We start from the raw sequence: 15,854 nt of genomic DNA, 5'->3' as shown, positions 1-15,854 counted from the left end.
ATTTTTTGCGGCGTTGAATTACTCTGTGTGATGGCAAATAGAGTTTGCGCTACATACCTATCTGGAATGTTGCATTCCTAAATAGGCTTAGCTCTAGGCTATTACTCTTCGGACTCGCAGTTTCTGCTTATCTTGATCAATTGTACATTTTTTAAAGTAAATATCCAGCCAGAAGCCAAGTGGTTCAGCATATTGCTTGCGATATATGCAGTCTCTGGTCTGTCGTTCTCGCACAGTAGATGTAGGGCGATGAATCGTGCGGCTTGAGCAAAAACTTGAACTTACACAAAGAATTGTTCACTCGTAAACTATCTCATCCATTGGTTCACAACATATCGCCTCCATGGTACGGTTACATCGATAGTCACCTGAGCCACCCTGTTCACCTCTGATGCAAGTCTGCAACCTTCGATCAATTGAAAGGAACACGATATTTTATCGTCAAGCCCGCCCCTCGATCTTCCAGTTGTCGCCTTTTTCTTCAACACCTGCACCTTTTGTTCTCAGGGTAAAACCCCGAGATCCACAGCCGTCCACAATTCGCCCAACAGATCCCTACGCAGTCAATAATCCGCGAACACCACTGCCGCAAATGTCAGGTACGTTTGCCGTGCATAAGCCAGCCGGAGTCTCCTCCGCAACTTTCATGGAGACTGTCCAACGCAAACTGGAAGCTGACCCGGAGTTTATAAATACGAATATGACACGAGAGGAAAGGCAGAAACGGAAGCGGCGCAAGATGCCGAAGGTGAAGATGGGCCATGGTGGTACGCTTGATCCTGCTGCGGATGGCGTATTGGTTTTGGGCGTGAACGAAGGAACGAAGAAGTTGGGAGAGTACTTGAATTGCTCGAAGGTCCGTGTTTGGTTTGGAGCGACCCCTTTGGATGGTATTGAGACTCATGGCTCTAGACGTATGATGTAATTGCGCATTTTGGCTGTTCTACCACCACGTATGATGCAGAAGGGTCAATCCTGGATCGTGCCTCCACGGCGGACATCACCAAGGAAAACATCGAGCAGGTATTAGAACATTTCCGAGGCGAAATCCAGCAAATGCCGCCAATGTATGTATTACCAATATTATTATTTCTCCGGCGGAGACTGTCTAACTCGGATTTGTAGATATTCTGCGTTAAAGGTCGGCGGATCGAAATTATACGAATACGCGAGAAACCTGGAATCGCTACCACGGAATATTTCTCCTAGACCAGTTACGATTCATTCATTGGAGATTGTAGGCGATATTTCATACAGCCATGAGTATCTGTTTCCAGTTAAAGAGGCGACGGTTGAGGAGAAATTTCAAGAAAGAGTGTTCAGAGACGCCGGGTTGAAAGAATTAGTAAAGCTGGGCAATAGGTATGCCGAGATGGAACTTAAATCTCTCGAACAAGAGAGCGGCAGCGAATCGGCTACTAAGGAGGAGTCGTTGGCGACAGGCACGGAACCAAATGACGCCGAGACGGCGTCAAAAGTGCCACAACCATCAACGACAGAGGCCGGGTCTCTCGAACCTGGAGAGCATCCTGCGGAGAACGGCGAGTCAGAACCGGAGCAGCCTGCTGCTGAGCATCAAAAATCAACTACAGCAGGGACTGCCGAACCCCATCCAATCGTCGCCATCCGCGCAACCGTCTCGTCCGGCACGTACATTAGATCGTTAGTCCATGATATCGCAATCGCAATTGGGACTCGAGCGCATGTGGCAAAACTCACGCGCACGAGGCAAGGCGACTGGGAGTTGGGTAAGAATGTTATTCCGGCATATGATATTGAAGGGAAGGAACTGAGCGACTGGGCTCCAAAGGCGAAATTTTTCATGAAAAATGGCCCTCTGGCGGAGTTTGGGGGATAGACCGAGTAGAGTCATTTTGTATATAGAAAGTGTATGAGTAGCTGGTGGTTTTGTAGAATAGAAAATTGACGAGCATCGAAGATATTTCACAATATTTCACTTAGCTATTGCTATGGACGAATTGTCACCTTTGTTGAAGAGCACTATATCAATATATATTTACAAATGGACCCCAGAAAATCAAGAAGCGCGTTATAAACCTAGTAGCAAACTAAATCATGAAAGCTTCTCTATATCAGGGACAACCGCATCTGGAAAATACATTGTATTTTGGAATATAACGTTATGCGATGTTAGTCGAGTCCAGCCCGCCCTCGTTACATTCTTCGAGGCATTAAAATCAGGCAATAATGTGATGATGACGCAACGCTCGAATCAGGAAACCAGGACTCGGAGCGTCCTCACGCAGACCAGAAAAGTCGAATATAAGAGTTGCGCTCCAGGGCAAAGACAGCAACGTCCTGTATATTGGCACTACGGGAATACGTTTTTGCTCGCTTTGGCACCCAAAAAGCTACCTTGACGGCATTGCCGTCACTAATCGACAAGAATGGTCATCAGAACGGAGCAATCGTTAACAGCAAGCTTTGCATCTTGCCCAAGTGTATATCACTATGACTTATCCCATAAGTGATTCCTACTGCTCCAGATACAACGAGTCTAAGCCACCTTTACCGTACATTACTGATCGGTTCTCACAATCCGCCACCGCCGACTTGGACTGATACATCACTTACGTTCGAGCTCGCGAGAGAACGGGAATCGATCCATCCTCTAGAACGCTGTCTAATCCACCCTCCTGCGTCTGGAGTTACGGGACATAATACTAGTCTGGTCAAGATCGTTGAGCCAGTTCGAACTGAAGACCGACATAACGCCAAGCTTGTCACTATACGAACAGAATATGTTCCTCCAGAACTGGCAAATGCATCCCTACAGACGGTTATTTTGTCGCCAAAATTTATAATACTCTCTATTTTGATCATGAGCTATGTGGACGCCTTCCTTTTCACTGATCAAGAGTACTCTCGCGAAGCTGCAGCGTACACGAAGCTCTCCTTCATGCAGGGAACGATTATCCCAAAGTTTTATGGCACTTTCACGCTCGGAATACCGATCCCAGATAAGGGCATTTCCCGCTCAGTCCGGCTGATTTTACTGGAAGCCATACCAGGGAAGCCGATGACACAACTTGAGCCAACAGACTATTCGCAGGCAGAACGTCAAGATATTATCAAGGCGCTGGCGCTTATCGAGGCCGAGTCCTTGCTGTATACAAATGACGTATGGCAAAGAGATATACATCCAAGGAATGTGCTTGTGCTAGACGATTGTGGGAACACTGCTCCCGGCCTGTAATTATTGTTGACTTTGGAAAGGCTTGGGTCGGACGAGCACATCCTCTACTAGCCCCAGAAGCTGCGCAGAAGTACCTTCCGGGCGTCCCAATCTCTCCTTTGCTGCGTTGGAGTAAGGCTTGGTGGCCTATCTGCAAGCGTCTTTTGCGGCTTGGATAGACTGGGACTGGGAGCCTTGGCTCGAACAGCACTTCGGGTCGACTAGAGCGTCTATAACAAAAGATATGGAGGAAGTATGGCGGCCATATTACAGTACCGCGTCATTATTCGTATATGCACACATGTCACCTTCGCGACAGTGCATGTCCGGTGGTTGCTGGCACCGCCTTGCTGTTCTCTCTCACGAGCCTGTTGCCAAATCCAGCAATGGCCGGGTCAGTCCCAAGCTTCTGTTTCTAATTGGACCGGTGGCACAAGGGTGGTCACAGTTACCTGCCAGACATCAAGACTGGGGAGCCAAGGGAAGGCAAAGGGCGAACGTTGAACGTGCCGATGCTGTCGATGCTTGTAATAGGCTGGTCGCCCGCCGAAGCTCTCCCCGCATTCTCGACAAGTAAACTTTGCTAATTCAGATGGCATCTGAAATTGCGGTGCGTTGTTTTAGGCGAAATTGTTATTTAATTCTGCGTGCGCGAACAATTGTACGATTACTTGTTGTTATCGTCATGGCCGACAAGGCAATATTGGCGAAAAGGCAAGAGCCCTAGTCCACTTCCATTCTCAAATCTCACAAATCCATGTCTGCCATTGACTGCCAAAGACATTGGACGTAGTATTTTTTGAGTGTTATATTTTAAGCTCTGCGAATGTCCGGGGACCGAGGGGACTCATCTAAGGTTTACCATCAAAACTATCGTCACCGTAATCTATCTTCAATACATCGTCAGCCCGGTACTGGATGACAAGGCAACCTTTCGGAATGAATAACTGCTGTACCTGAATATACACCACACTGCTATTATACGTAGCTGTTAGCGGACAACGTGCGACTAATACAAGATAAGGGAGCGTATCCGCAATTGAGTCGCCATGGCTTCACTCTACGACCTCGATCAGCACACTCGGGATCTACTCACCCTTGACACATTCCTGGTATCTACATATCGGAGGGTTGACAGAAATTGAAGCGATTTACTGATAGATTTGTAGAAACAAATAACGGTTAAAGAGTTCGTCGAAGGCTTAACCGAAGATCACACAATACAAGAAAGCAACGGCCGGACAGCAGGTACGTCATCTCTTCGTCTTGATTCACTCCCGATGTTCTAACGAATCTTTCACGTGTAGCAATCAATCCAAAGCCGTATATTCGAACATTTGAAGCCTCGCTAGAAGCGCTTGACCGGATAAGTGCGGAACTGAACAGTCGCGAGCAAAAGATCCACCATGATGCACGGCAGGCTGACGCCGCGCATCAACGGACCGTTGCTGCTACCGAAGCACAGTGCCATGTATATTCGCTTGGTTCGGTTAGATATCAGCGTAGATACTAACAGGATGGAATAGGCTTTAACCAATCAATTTTCCGATTTAGATCTTCTCGTGTCTGAGGTCGCGTCGACGACAACATCCCTGGGCGAAGCCGTGGACCTCGTATCGCGTCAACGCAACCGGGCCGCGTCGTCGCAGTTCATAATCAAATGTTACATATCATTCCTTGAGAACGATCCCAGCGTCGTCGAAAACATGCGCACGGGAAGTTTTGAAGACCAGCGACAGTGTGCGATCACAGTTCGGCAATTGCTCCGGATCGCTCGCAAGATCAACAATATTCCGCGAGCGGCGGTCGCGCGAGAGAATATTGAGAAGTACGCGGAGATGGTGGAGAGAGAGTTGCTGAAGATGTTCGACAAGGCGTATCGGTCCGCGGATATGAGTTCTATGAAGGTATTGATTGTTTTGGCCTTGCGGGTGTGGTTGCTTGCTAATTTGGGATACAGGCTGTGGCAGGGATCTTGACAGAGTTTAACGGTGGCGCGAGTGTGATCCAGATTTTCGTAAATCAGCATGATTTCTTCATTATGAAGGATAAGCTGCTGCACGAATCTATGACCGATGACGACAGCTTGTGGCAGAAACTATGTGATCCGACCTGCGAAGATCCACCTTTCGATACAGCTACGAAGGAACTGCTGGACGAGATCCGGATAACTGTGAAAAAGGAGTCATTGATTATCAAGCGGGTGTTTCCTCATCCATTTAGCGTCCTCAGAGTATTCTTACAGCGGCTATTCGCCCAGACGGTAAGAAGACTTCCCTGTTAATCACAAGTTGCAGTCTGACAAGTTACTAGATTCAACAACGGATAGAGCTAATCCTCTCGCACGCGAAATCGATTTCAACACTAGCGTATCTGCGTACCCTACAAAATGCACACAAAGAGATTGGGGCGCTAGTGGAGGATCTGAAAGCTATTCTCAAGCCGGATTTGGACCATGGCGGCGGGCTGTCGATGCTGCTCGACCAAAACATGCAAGATGTGTTCGTGCCTTATATTGAAAATCGGCAGTACATTGACACGGAGAAACGGAGCTTGCAGGAGCTGACCAGTGTTATGCTAGCCAGATTCAATAACTATCACGTAAGCTATTTTTATTTTGATTGTCCTTGAGGGGGGGATTAACGCTCATTCTAGCTGAATCGAAAGACGACGAAGAATCACAAGCTGTTGAATAAATTAGGAACTGTGACAGGAAGAGAACGATGGGCGAAGAATAAGAACACTGGGAACTGAATCGTCCAGAGGGAGAAAGTCACTAAGGGTGCATGGGAATGGGTTGTTTCATAACGAACGCTGTATAGTAGAGTTGCTATATCATGTAAATAGAAATTGGCGATAAACTGAGAATTTGCTTGGGGACATACATTGGCGTTGTGCTTTCTCTAGTTGCAGGTTACCCAGGAGCACCTGTTCAGAAATCGGTAGGAGGCAAAGAGCCGAGTGTTACGACTGTCGTTGATATACCGCGAACGCAAAAGCTAGAACGCCAATGTCAATTCAACAACAACACAGAACACGCAGTAAGGAAGGCCCGAGTAGTCAGATCTGATTATGTGTATCCTATATATAGCGTATTCGCCATCGTGAGCAGCGTATGTGCTTAGCGACTACGTGTAAATCATCCGTGGCACGCGGCGGGCTCGGAGAATAAGCAGTGGCCATCTTCAGGGTCTGCAGACCCCAATCGCGCGGCTTCTATTTCAGGCAACGTGATCTACCTCCATATCCTGGGCGTTATAATTGCAAAGCCAACCCTAACCCTGATTTTTACGAGTAGAACTAGCAGCATGATTCCTGGATTTGTCGCATGAATGACTCCAAGACAACTGCGTAGCTGCGGCGGTTGGCAGCGTACACCACTGTCATTCACTCCCCGCCGTCCGCTCGACTGCTATCGCGAACTCACGACCAACAGTTGCACCTCTTAACTTAAGTAGCTGTTAGAGACCACGCGTCCTCTCTGCTCGTCTTTTGTCTGCTGCGATATTAGGCGTCCGCTGCATGATCGCGCCCACGCTTGAGTTCTGCTGCTTCTGCCGCCCCGCGTCCGCCGCGCTGCGCCTCCCGTCCGCCTACTCGAAAGGCTAGCACCTCCTGATCCTGTGCTCTTGCCATCGTGACGTAAAGTAAACGGTAAGTACCGATTTGTCCACGTCCGCATATATCTTTATCGGTGCTATCTATATGCTTGCTCCCGCATTCATAAAATGGTTTTTGCACGCGCGCGCCTTCGCGGTGCCAACGTCACACTTGACTTCACACTGACAATGGTCTTCGCAGACTCTTACGATCGCAAGCACACCAGTCTGCGGTCGGCCGCAGACAATACCAGTCACGACGGCCACTACGGTCTCCTCGCAGTCGCGAGATCGTCACGCGAGTCGCTATCCTCAACGACCATCACATCGATTTTGTCCGCTCACTCCGCTGCGACCTCTTCTGTACCCTCTACCACGGCCATGAGCGATACCACACAGACACTCACTGGCGATTCGCCACCGTCACAGTCCCCGCCGACAAGGCAAGCCCTTAAATCCCTCTGGGTCAAGTTCCGGGCCAACGTGCAGCCGAAGAAAGAGATGAGCATAACAGCTTTATCACCAAGCGCCAGCAACACCAATAGCGACGTCCTATCATACGACAGCGCTGGCCTGCCTGTACCTAAACCGCAGGATGATTTCCAAGATCCGAATGTGTTTGGGCAACCCCTTGAGGGTACACTTCAGCTCCGCGGCATGACAGTCGAAAAAAGAATGAATTCTGGCCGACTTGTGAAATACGGTCCAATACCATTGATTGTTGCCGTCTGTGGACTATTTTTGGAGCAAAACGGTGTGTTCTTATTAATTTTCTTTGACTGGTTTGAACTAACACAGCCCAGGGTTACATGTTCAAGGTATCTTCCGCGTCAGCGGATCAGTCAAACGGGTACGCGAGCTTCAGCGAATATTTGCAACCGAGCCAGATTTTGGACACAACATCGACTGGACCGGCTACACCGTCCATGATGCAGCAAGCTTACTACGTCGCTACCTCAACGGTCTTCCGGAGCCGATCATTCCGCTCGAGCTCTACGACGGCTTTCGATCACCGTTCATCCATCCCCTTTCCCAAACAAGGCAGTTAAAGAAGCACGAAATGAACGAAGTCATCGTAAAGTTACATTCTCTAATACAACAGCTGCCACCTGCGAATCGACAATTATTACTTTACATCCTCGACTTGCTCGAATTATTCGCGAAGAACTCAAAAAAGAATATGATGCCTGCATCAAATTTGGCCGCCATATTTCAGCCGTGCATTCTTTCCCATCCGTCGCACAACACGTTACCAGAAGAATACACCACGTCCCAAGAGGCCGTGCTTTTTATGATCGAGCATTTCAAGGTGTTTAGAAATATGGCTGATCTGGACAATACTCACCTAGACGAAGGTGATATCATTAAATACGAAGAAAAGCCACGGAATTCGCTATTGAATACTGCTCGACGGGCGTTAAGCTCCGGCTCCAATATCGCGATTCTAAGAGATTTGGACACAAAGGACAGGTCACACAGACAGTCACAGCAACAGGAGCAACAACAGCCGGAACAGCAATCCGGTATGCGGAAAACTTTGCGTCGGTCAAACACTGTTCCTGTCAAGCGCACATCTTCCACTCCATTAATCGGTGCCAATCTCGATGCCGCGAAAAAGGCTGCTGACGCAGCGCCGTCGAAGGTCTCGCAATGGGTTGCCCGAACGAGCCAAAGCAATCGTAGCAGTATTGTTGCTGATGAGGCGGCTATTGCGGGCGCTTCAGCCGCGTATGGTATGTCGCGAAGTCGAACCGGTCGGGTTAGTGGGATTCCAACACCTAATCGGATGCCGAGTTCGTTTAGCAGCTCTGGACCTACTTGGAGCGATGGCGACGAAACTCACTCGATCCAGCATACTCCCGAGCCGTTTCAGGAACCGTTTGATGTGTTGGAGGAATATGGGCAGGAGCTTCTCATTGTTCCCAAACGTGGTTACACGGCGCGGCGATCGTATAACCTTGCTGATTCGCAAATGACGCAAAGTCATCCGTCGCTTTTGCAAGAACCGCAACAATTCGAGCCTGAGGCTAGGAGTCCTCAGCAGTCCCAGTCTTCGTCGCAGTCACCTGTTGGTCTAGTTGCCAGTAGTCATCCGGCTCAGTACCGCTCACAGGCGCAATCAGTCGTGCAATCACCACCTGACTCGACGCCAAAAGTCCAACAATCACATTCGCCATCAGCAGAATTGCCAATGCCGGTTCCAATTCCACGTGCATCGCCAGTACGACGAAGAGTCTCCGTCAAGAAAGTGCTGAATAACATGGTCTCTCGGGTAACTGGACAATCGGGCCATGCGACCGTCCAACCAATTCAAGACCAAATCACAGTGACGAGAAAGCCCGTTACTGCCCAACAAGTCCCAACGCCAGTTCGGCAGCCGAATAAGCTGCAGCGGAAACCGCCGGTATCTAGGACCCATTACAATGCGAGCCGGTTCCCGTTGCCGGAATCACAGGGCCGTCCAGAAGACACCGCTCCTGCAGGTGTCGTCGGTGGCATTGCGACTACGTCGCCCGCAAGCTCGCTGTATAGACTGAGCCACCTGAGTTCGGATTCGACAAACGTGCATCAACAGCAGGGCGTGAATCCACCAGGACGATACTCTGTTGACGGCAGCTATTTGAACGACCATCCGGCTCCGGCGGCTGGCGGCTTGTATATCAGTGATGCAACCAACTCGCCGTCATGCGATCCCCGCGCTCGCAATGGAACTCGCCATATGAAGCACACCCTCCGAAATTATAATGGAGGTATGCCGTCCCGTGGCACCGTTGAGGAGGAAACGATTGATGAAAACGCGACCAAATCGGGTCATTGGAACTGGCTGAAGCGATAGCGATTCTGACGGCCACTTGATTGCGAAACAAATTTCACTGGTTCTATCGCATGTTGTATTGTATACTGTATATATACATATATCTATATATAGATATATCGATTTTGAGTGCGAGTGTTTGTGATTCGATATCTCCGGGTTCGTTCTAGTTTCTTTGTAATTTATTCCGCCGTTTGGTTCTTGATGTTACTTTTTATTGGCTTTTTGGTTGCCATTAAGGTGATGGTATATTTCTGCATGGATTATGTCTTGTATCGTTACGAATTATTGGGTTGCATGGGACTGTCGTTTTGGTTGCTATTTTTGACTCCGGGAGTGGGGTTATGTCTTATGTATATTATGGATGTATGCGTGTGAGCAATTTTGATGTCTGACATAATGGCTCGCGCATGAAGCTGTTTTAATGCCAATAAATTTCAAAACAAAGGCAATTATTACATCACCTAAACCTTCATCACCTAAACCTTACGCCTAGCAAAATCCACGGAGGACTTGCACTGGACATAAGCATTGCTGATTCTGTCCAGCGGGGCTAGGACCCAACGTGGCAGCATCCCAAAAGACGCTGCCACTTCACATCATGTGCTCAGTGAAGTACTTGAGCATGATGTTTTTAGACGCACTGAAATCGCTGTCAAAGACTTATGCCCCGGTACCGGCCGGCGAATTTCAAAATATTTTGTCGTAATTGTACTACGCGCCGCCCCAACGTCATTCTTGCGATCGTCATTCGAAAGGACTTCCCGTCGGTGCTCGTTGCCTCCGGCATTTCGTGTCCCTGTGATGTGATACCGACCTTTCGTACTAGTCCGATTAAGTTCTATGATGTATTTAACGTGCTTTGCTAGCGCACAGCAGGTCTTCAATAAGAATAAAACAAAAACAAGATTTTGTGCTATGCATAATGCTGCACATTATCGAACAACCGAAAGAAATAAAAGAGAGCACACGTATATCGCACAAAGACAGGGATTAAAGCTAGAATTACAAAATTAACTAACATAACTCACAAGATCTAACAACCACAATACAACGCGACTGAAAATGCATGCAGCACAAATTAGGGAAATGTAAGAAAAAAGCAATCAAAACTAGAATGTTCGGCAATGTGTGATACAGGGATTAACCTTCCAATGCAACATAATTTCCGGGAAATACGCCCTGATAGCCATTCAATCTCCCAGTCCACCACCCATTCGGATCGGATGTTCTCTGCACAATTTCAATTCGATCGCCTGCATTGAAACTTAAATCTCCCTCAGCTTGGGCAGCATAGTCGAATTGCGCGATGCAATACTCCACACCAGGCGGTGATGACTTCTTTTCCACCGGATAACCGGCGTATTGTTCGCCAGCTGGCTGTTGATAACCAGGCAATGCTCCAGCTTCGTTGTACCCCGCTGCGGCGGGCTGTTGATAGGCCGGCTGGCCGTTAGCGGTCGGTTGCTGGTAGCCAGGCTGCGGACTATATGGTGTGCCACCAGGAGAGGCATAGCCTGTTGAAGGGCTGTAAGCGGTGTTTGGACTGTATCCTCCATATTCCGAGGTCTGGTATCCATCATATCCCGGCTGAGGCGAACCCGTTGTGTATGGGGGCGGTGCCGCGCCTTCAGGGGAATATCCAGTTCCCGCCGTGCCAGCTGCCCCTGGAGCACCAGGTCTCCGAAACTTGGGGTCCGGCAGCTTCTTCTTTGACCGCTGCAAATTGAAGCGCGTTATTGGAATCTGGTCGGCGATCTCCTGAATATTTCCACGTTTGGCGTTAAACGCCGCCTCGATATCGACGTCAGAGCCCATGTTGAAATATGCAATATCGTTGCCGTTCATACGATCGTACAGTGTGTAGAAAATGTTGAGCTGCATGTAGTAGAAAGATTGGAACAGCGGTTTTATAAATTCGGACTCAAGCTGGAATAGCTTTGGGAGATCATCCTTTAAAAGATCGTTATAATAGTTGTACTCCTGTGTCGCGATCTCGACGTCGTTCTCAACCTTGTAAAGCGCTTTCTCGTCCTTCAATGATTTCTCTTTCTTGTCTTGCAATTTCTTGAGCGAGTTCGTATGTCGATCGAGATCTAGTTGTTTGTGGGCACGTTTGACGATAAGCTTTCGAATATGCTTAATAATTTCAAGCATCTCATCTGCTGGTTTGACAATTCGCGTGTCCAACATCTCCAACTCGGGCTGCAAAGTTGTCTGAAGGTCGGCCACAATCGCCCGGTACTGTTCGCACGCCTGGATACCTTCCGGATTTCCCTCGGGCTTGGCGGCATTGGGATCTGATGCCCGGCCACTGATGGGCTTGTAAATTTCTTCTATCGCCTTGGAGAACTCGATTTGATGGGTCAACATGGCTGCACCACCTTGTCAGCATTACAGCATTACTAGTCTTGATTCTCAACGTAGATACTTACAGTTAATAGCCGCAAAATACTTCGCAGATTCGTCATGAAGCTTCTTAGTCTCAGCTTCCAGCTCCTTGAATCGTCGTTCGGCATCAATAAACACTGCATCTTTCGTTTGTTCGCCCTATTGTCGGCTTATTAGCCCCGCTCGAAATTTGGCAGGAACGCAAAGCAGCTCCCGTGGATACTGGTACTCCTCGAAAAGTCACAAGAAGCCAATCAAATCGGTTGGGTACTCACTATATTCAATTTCTGCCGTAGACTTTGCGGCGCCTATTCCATTAACGACAGTTAGCATGTTAGATGTTATGGTTTGCGATCTCCCTCTGCGCCGCCGACATACCCGAACAACCGACTTTTGTATTCCCTTCCAGGACATTTTCGATTATTGTGAACCTCAGATCTGTATCACGATATTTACCCAACAATCAATCTAACAGACCAATACAAGCGTGTCAGATGTGTGCAAATCAGAACGTTTATTCAGAACGTTTATATACGATGATGCCAGGGACTGCAAACTCGACGGGGTCGTGTGAAGGCTGCTGAGGCGGAGCTCCGCTAAGTGATGCTGACTTCCTACCAAGTACTTAAGCCACAGCCTCGCGAGAGCTGGTGGTTACCCTGGCGACGACGGCCGCGACACCATGTGTGTTTGCGTCACCGCCTGTGCCTACACAACGTGATGGACACACAAACCAAAGTACTATTGAGCCCCGCGAATCTATATGGCGGGGCCCTGATTGTGTTGCGTCATCAAGAAACTCACTCCAGCTTTAGCGTTGTGACGCTTAACTTAGCCCGTATGCTTCGAGACCAAGCTCTTGGCTGCATTTGGTGACGTTGGGCGAGACGCAATTAATCATTTGCGATCGGTTGGTTAGACTATCGCACCTCAGCGACATCACTCACCGTTGTAGATAAATATGTCACCCCCAGATTTTGTATCGTGACTATCTACCACAGACAGAAGATACCGCTTCCAATTGTAACAAGAAATAATTACCTTATGTTGACGCGTAAACACTTGTGAGCGAAAATAACACCCACCCAGCGATATCATATACATACAGACGCATTATAAGACATCAATAAAGTAAAAGTCATATCTAATGTCGTCAAAACACGACTATCACAGCAATACTGATGTATGGTACATTTTGCAATTACACACAGCAGACAATGATCCCAAATGATGCGAAAACAAACAAATCATCTCAAACACGATCAACTCATAATTGCACGAAGCATCGATATTATACAACATCATAATCAGTAGCAAACCGTTTTCTTTCCCTAAGTACGAAACAAGCAAAACACTAAACAGCCCAAATTAATCCAAACCCAAATACCCCAAAACAATGAAACACTATGAACGATGCATATCACAGCTTCGTACATGACTTGACTATTGAGCGTAAAGAACCAACTTTGAGCTATTTTCGACAGCAGCAGCCAGATCTTCATCGGTTCCAAGGAGGTAGTGGTGGCCATTGTGCTCGTTTTGAAAATAAAAGGTCAAATTCGACGAACCTAATCGCTCATGCAGCTTATTCTCTAGCTGAGAGAACTGGATATCGGCCGGAACCCTTATCGCAATCAGATCGTCCTGATAGAAGACTTTGATCTTCAGCTGTCCGGATTGGTGCGGTTTAGCAGATTGCGGTCCAGTTAATGAACTCATTGTCGACTCGCTCGGAGTGTTCGGAGTTCGGTCCGAGTCAGTATCACGCGGACCATTTATGCTACTCGTATGGCTTGTACCGAAGCTACCACGTATATCTCCTGCGCTATTGGTGGTTGATGACGAATAATCAGATACATTAGATGCAGAGGCATAGCGCGCATTAGCGAGCTGGGTTGAACTTGCTGATCGTAATCGATCCATCGAACGCTGCTGTACTGGACCATAGGTTCGCGCACTTGCCTGATCTACTGTATTCGTCGAGTAGACTGTATTTGCTCCTTGGCCGCTTAAGGATGAGTTAGCTGTCGCTCTTGAATCCCGGTAACTGGGGTGCGGCAGAGAAGACGCTGGCTGCTGTGACTCTACGTCTCCTGCCCGAAGTGCAAAAAGGCCCCTGACCAAAGAGCTTCGCGAAATATATGGCGGTAACGCAATCAACTTCTGCACGTATTCATCCAGATTTGCCCGTCGCTGGCTTGATATTGAGTCGTTCACAAACGTCACTGGCCCTGGGATGAATGGTAGTATGCGTTGCCGACCTGTTCGCCCAGCCTCTTCCGGATACTCGTCTAATAGCCTTATCTGAAAATCATAAAAGTCTTCATAGTATCTGCATAAGTTTCTAAATGTACCATCTTCCATTTCTGCAATTAACAGATACCAGTATCTATTATTATCGAACGAAAATCGATCAACGGTTGCGCTAATAGCCGCTGGTTCGTATGCCGTTTCGGATGTGTGTTGTGACAACTGATCATTGAACTGCCCGCTAGGGTACGAATTATATGCTTGACCTGCCCCGGACTGCTGCTGCATCTGTGGTTGATAGGACTGTGGAAATGGCAGTTGTTGCTGGTGGGGATGCTGCGATAGCGCCATATGCTGAAATGTGCTATATGGAAGTGAAAGATCGTCTTCAAACTTTCCTAATGGAATACTGCTCGCCTTATACTCTGCTGTACGCTTCTTCCATTCCTCTACGCGCGGAACTCCAGCCTTCGCAATTGCCTCCTCAATGTTCTCGACTGACTTCCCTGTCACCATGTCCCGTATCTCAATATATGAAATCGGTATCAAACCAGGCCCCCCCAGTCGCCCTATTGGCTTAGCAACCAACCACTCATGGTTAGATTGAGCCACAATAATCACGGCATCACCTTCATATGCTTCCAGTTCATCTGGTCTTTCGGCAACAAAGTTATATTGCACAACGCCATACAATGGCGTATATTGCTTTCTACCAGACGAAGTTGATGATGCCGACGACAAAACTCCGGAGGACCTGCGATTGTTTGGACTTTGAATTGCGGGCGACGAAGATGATTCTGAAATTCCAGAGTTCTTTTTTCCAACACCACTACTGCTGTCCACACTTTCTCTCTCGTTTCTCCCTAGAACCTGGAAATATGTGACTGGTACCATTCCACGCGTATTTGTTGATGGATTACACGCCTCGTACCAATTCAAATCATTTTCGTTCCCTATCACATGAAAGAAATCGCCTTTGCTGAAAGAAAGTTCGCCGGGCGCTGAAGCATTATAGTCGTACATCGCCCTGATGACCTGTTACCCACGCCTATCAGCAATCATTGATCCCTAATACTCCCACAGTCTCAGTAGTAATGAACCTTTTTTGGCGGCAGAATGGTCAGCGGCGACTTATGGGTTATGGAATGATGTGAGCTCGACGCCGAGGACGCCGTATTCCTGTCGCCTCTCAGCGAGCGACGTAGTCCCTATTTAACGCAAAAAACGATTAGCCACGTACATCTTACAATAGACCGCGCCTGAATTCGACGAAAGTTTTCATCAGTAGTATTTCTTTCCAGCAATCGAGTTGTGTGCACGTCATCGTTCTCGTCGGCTATGAACCCCTTGATGCCGCACGCGACGTTCCAGCATTCCACTCAATCAAAATAAAGGAAGATAACTCACTTTTATCATTTAAATATGCTCAGACCTTCGGTAGTGAGGGCAGATCGAACAGATATCTAGTAATATATGACCAAATAGGCGTGCTTTTGTCGCAATTGGACCACTGGGAAAGAGGGACCATTGTAGAGTTTCTTCACGGAAATGAGGTGCTGTGGTGCTGGGAAAAGAGTGCGTGGAAGACCGGGTAAGAACAGTT

At 48.0% G+C, this 15,854-nt stretch overlaps 6 protein-coding genes across 6 annotated transcripts; 4 read left to right on the top strand and 2 right to left on the bottom strand.

Annotated features, from left to right (window-relative positions):
• The first annotated feature begins 145 nt into the window (after positions 1-145).
• Positions 146-1,951, top strand: POJ06DRAFT_246393 (pseudouridine synthase). The gene is made up of 3 exons (XM_056186783.1): positions 146-856; positions 913-1,067; positions 1,126-1,951. The coding sequence occupies exons 1-3, from the start codon at positions 392-394 to the stop codon at positions 1,856-1,858; spliced, it is 1,353 nt and encodes a 450-aa protein (XP_056046494.1). The 5' UTR covers positions 146-391; the 3' UTR covers positions 1,859-1,951.
• Positions 1,952-2,472: 521 nt separating this feature from the next.
• Positions 2,473-3,375, top strand: POJ06DRAFT_280225 (uncharacterized protein; the record flags this gene model as incomplete). Its single annotated transcript, XM_056189865.1, has 3 exons — positions 2,473-2,549; positions 2,611-3,178; positions 3,238-3,375. The coding sequence occupies 3 exons, from the start codon at positions 2,473-2,475 to the stop codon at positions 3,373-3,375; spliced, it is 783 nt and encodes a 260-aa protein (XP_056046493.1).
• A 585-nt stretch (positions 3,376-3,960) lies between these two features.
• Positions 3,961-6,341, top strand: POJ06DRAFT_246389 (exocyst complex component Sec10-domain-containing protein). Its single transcript, XM_056186782.1, has 7 exons — positions 3,961-4,308; positions 4,366-4,444; positions 4,504-4,667; positions 4,723-5,103; positions 5,157-5,459; positions 5,510-5,797; positions 5,852-6,341. The coding sequence occupies exons 1-7, from the start codon at positions 4,246-4,248 to the stop codon at positions 5,948-5,950; spliced, it is 1,377 nt and encodes a 458-aa protein (XP_056046492.1). The 5' UTR covers positions 3,961-4,245; the 3' UTR covers positions 5,951-6,341.
• Positions 6,342-7,296: 955 nt separating this feature from the next.
• On the top strand, positions 7,297-8,110 carry POJ06DRAFT_192906 (Rho GTPase activation protein; the record flags this gene model as incomplete). Its single annotated transcript, XM_056184892.1, has 2 exons — positions 7,297-7,549; positions 7,599-8,110. Coding segments are annotated over 2 exons (765 nt in total), but the record flags the coding sequence as incomplete, so codon positions are not given.
• Positions 8,111-10,616: 2,506 nt separating this feature from the next.
• Positions 10,617-12,191, bottom strand: POJ06DRAFT_61414 (uncharacterized protein). Its single transcript, XM_056191279.1, has 2 exons — positions 12,046-12,191; positions 10,617-11,985 (listed from the first exon to the last, which is right to left on the bottom strand). The coding sequence occupies exon 2, from the start codon at positions 11,981-11,983 to the stop codon at positions 10,754-10,756; it is 1,230 nt and encodes a 409-aa protein (XP_056046490.1). The 5' UTR covers positions 11,984-11,985; positions 12,046-12,191; the 3' UTR covers positions 10,617-10,753.
• A 779-nt stretch (positions 12,192-12,970) lies between these two features.
• On the bottom strand, positions 12,971-15,805 carry POJ06DRAFT_246382 (uncharacterized protein). Its single transcript, XM_056186781.1, has 3 exons — positions 15,659-15,805; positions 15,352-15,459; positions 12,971-15,286 (listed from the first exon to the last, which is right to left on the bottom strand). The coding sequence occupies exons 1-3, from the start codon at positions 15,665-15,667 to the stop codon at positions 13,445-13,447; spliced, it is 1,959 nt and encodes a 652-aa protein (XP_056046489.1). The 5' UTR covers positions 15,668-15,805; the 3' UTR covers positions 12,971-13,444.
• Between the last annotated feature and the right edge of the window lie 49 nt (positions 15,806-15,854).

This window comes from Lipomyces tetrasporus (assembly GCF_029532465.1).
Source record: "Lipomyces tetrasporus strain NRRL Y-64009 chromosome Unknown POJ06scaffold_2, whole genome shotgun sequence".
Lineage (NCBI taxonomy): Eukaryota > Fungi > Ascomycota > Lipomycetes > Lipomycetales > Lipomycetaceae > Lipomyces > Lipomyces tetrasporus.
The sequence above is the reverse complement of the archived record's forward strand: the minus strand, read 5'-3'. Positions and strand labels throughout refer to the sequence as shown.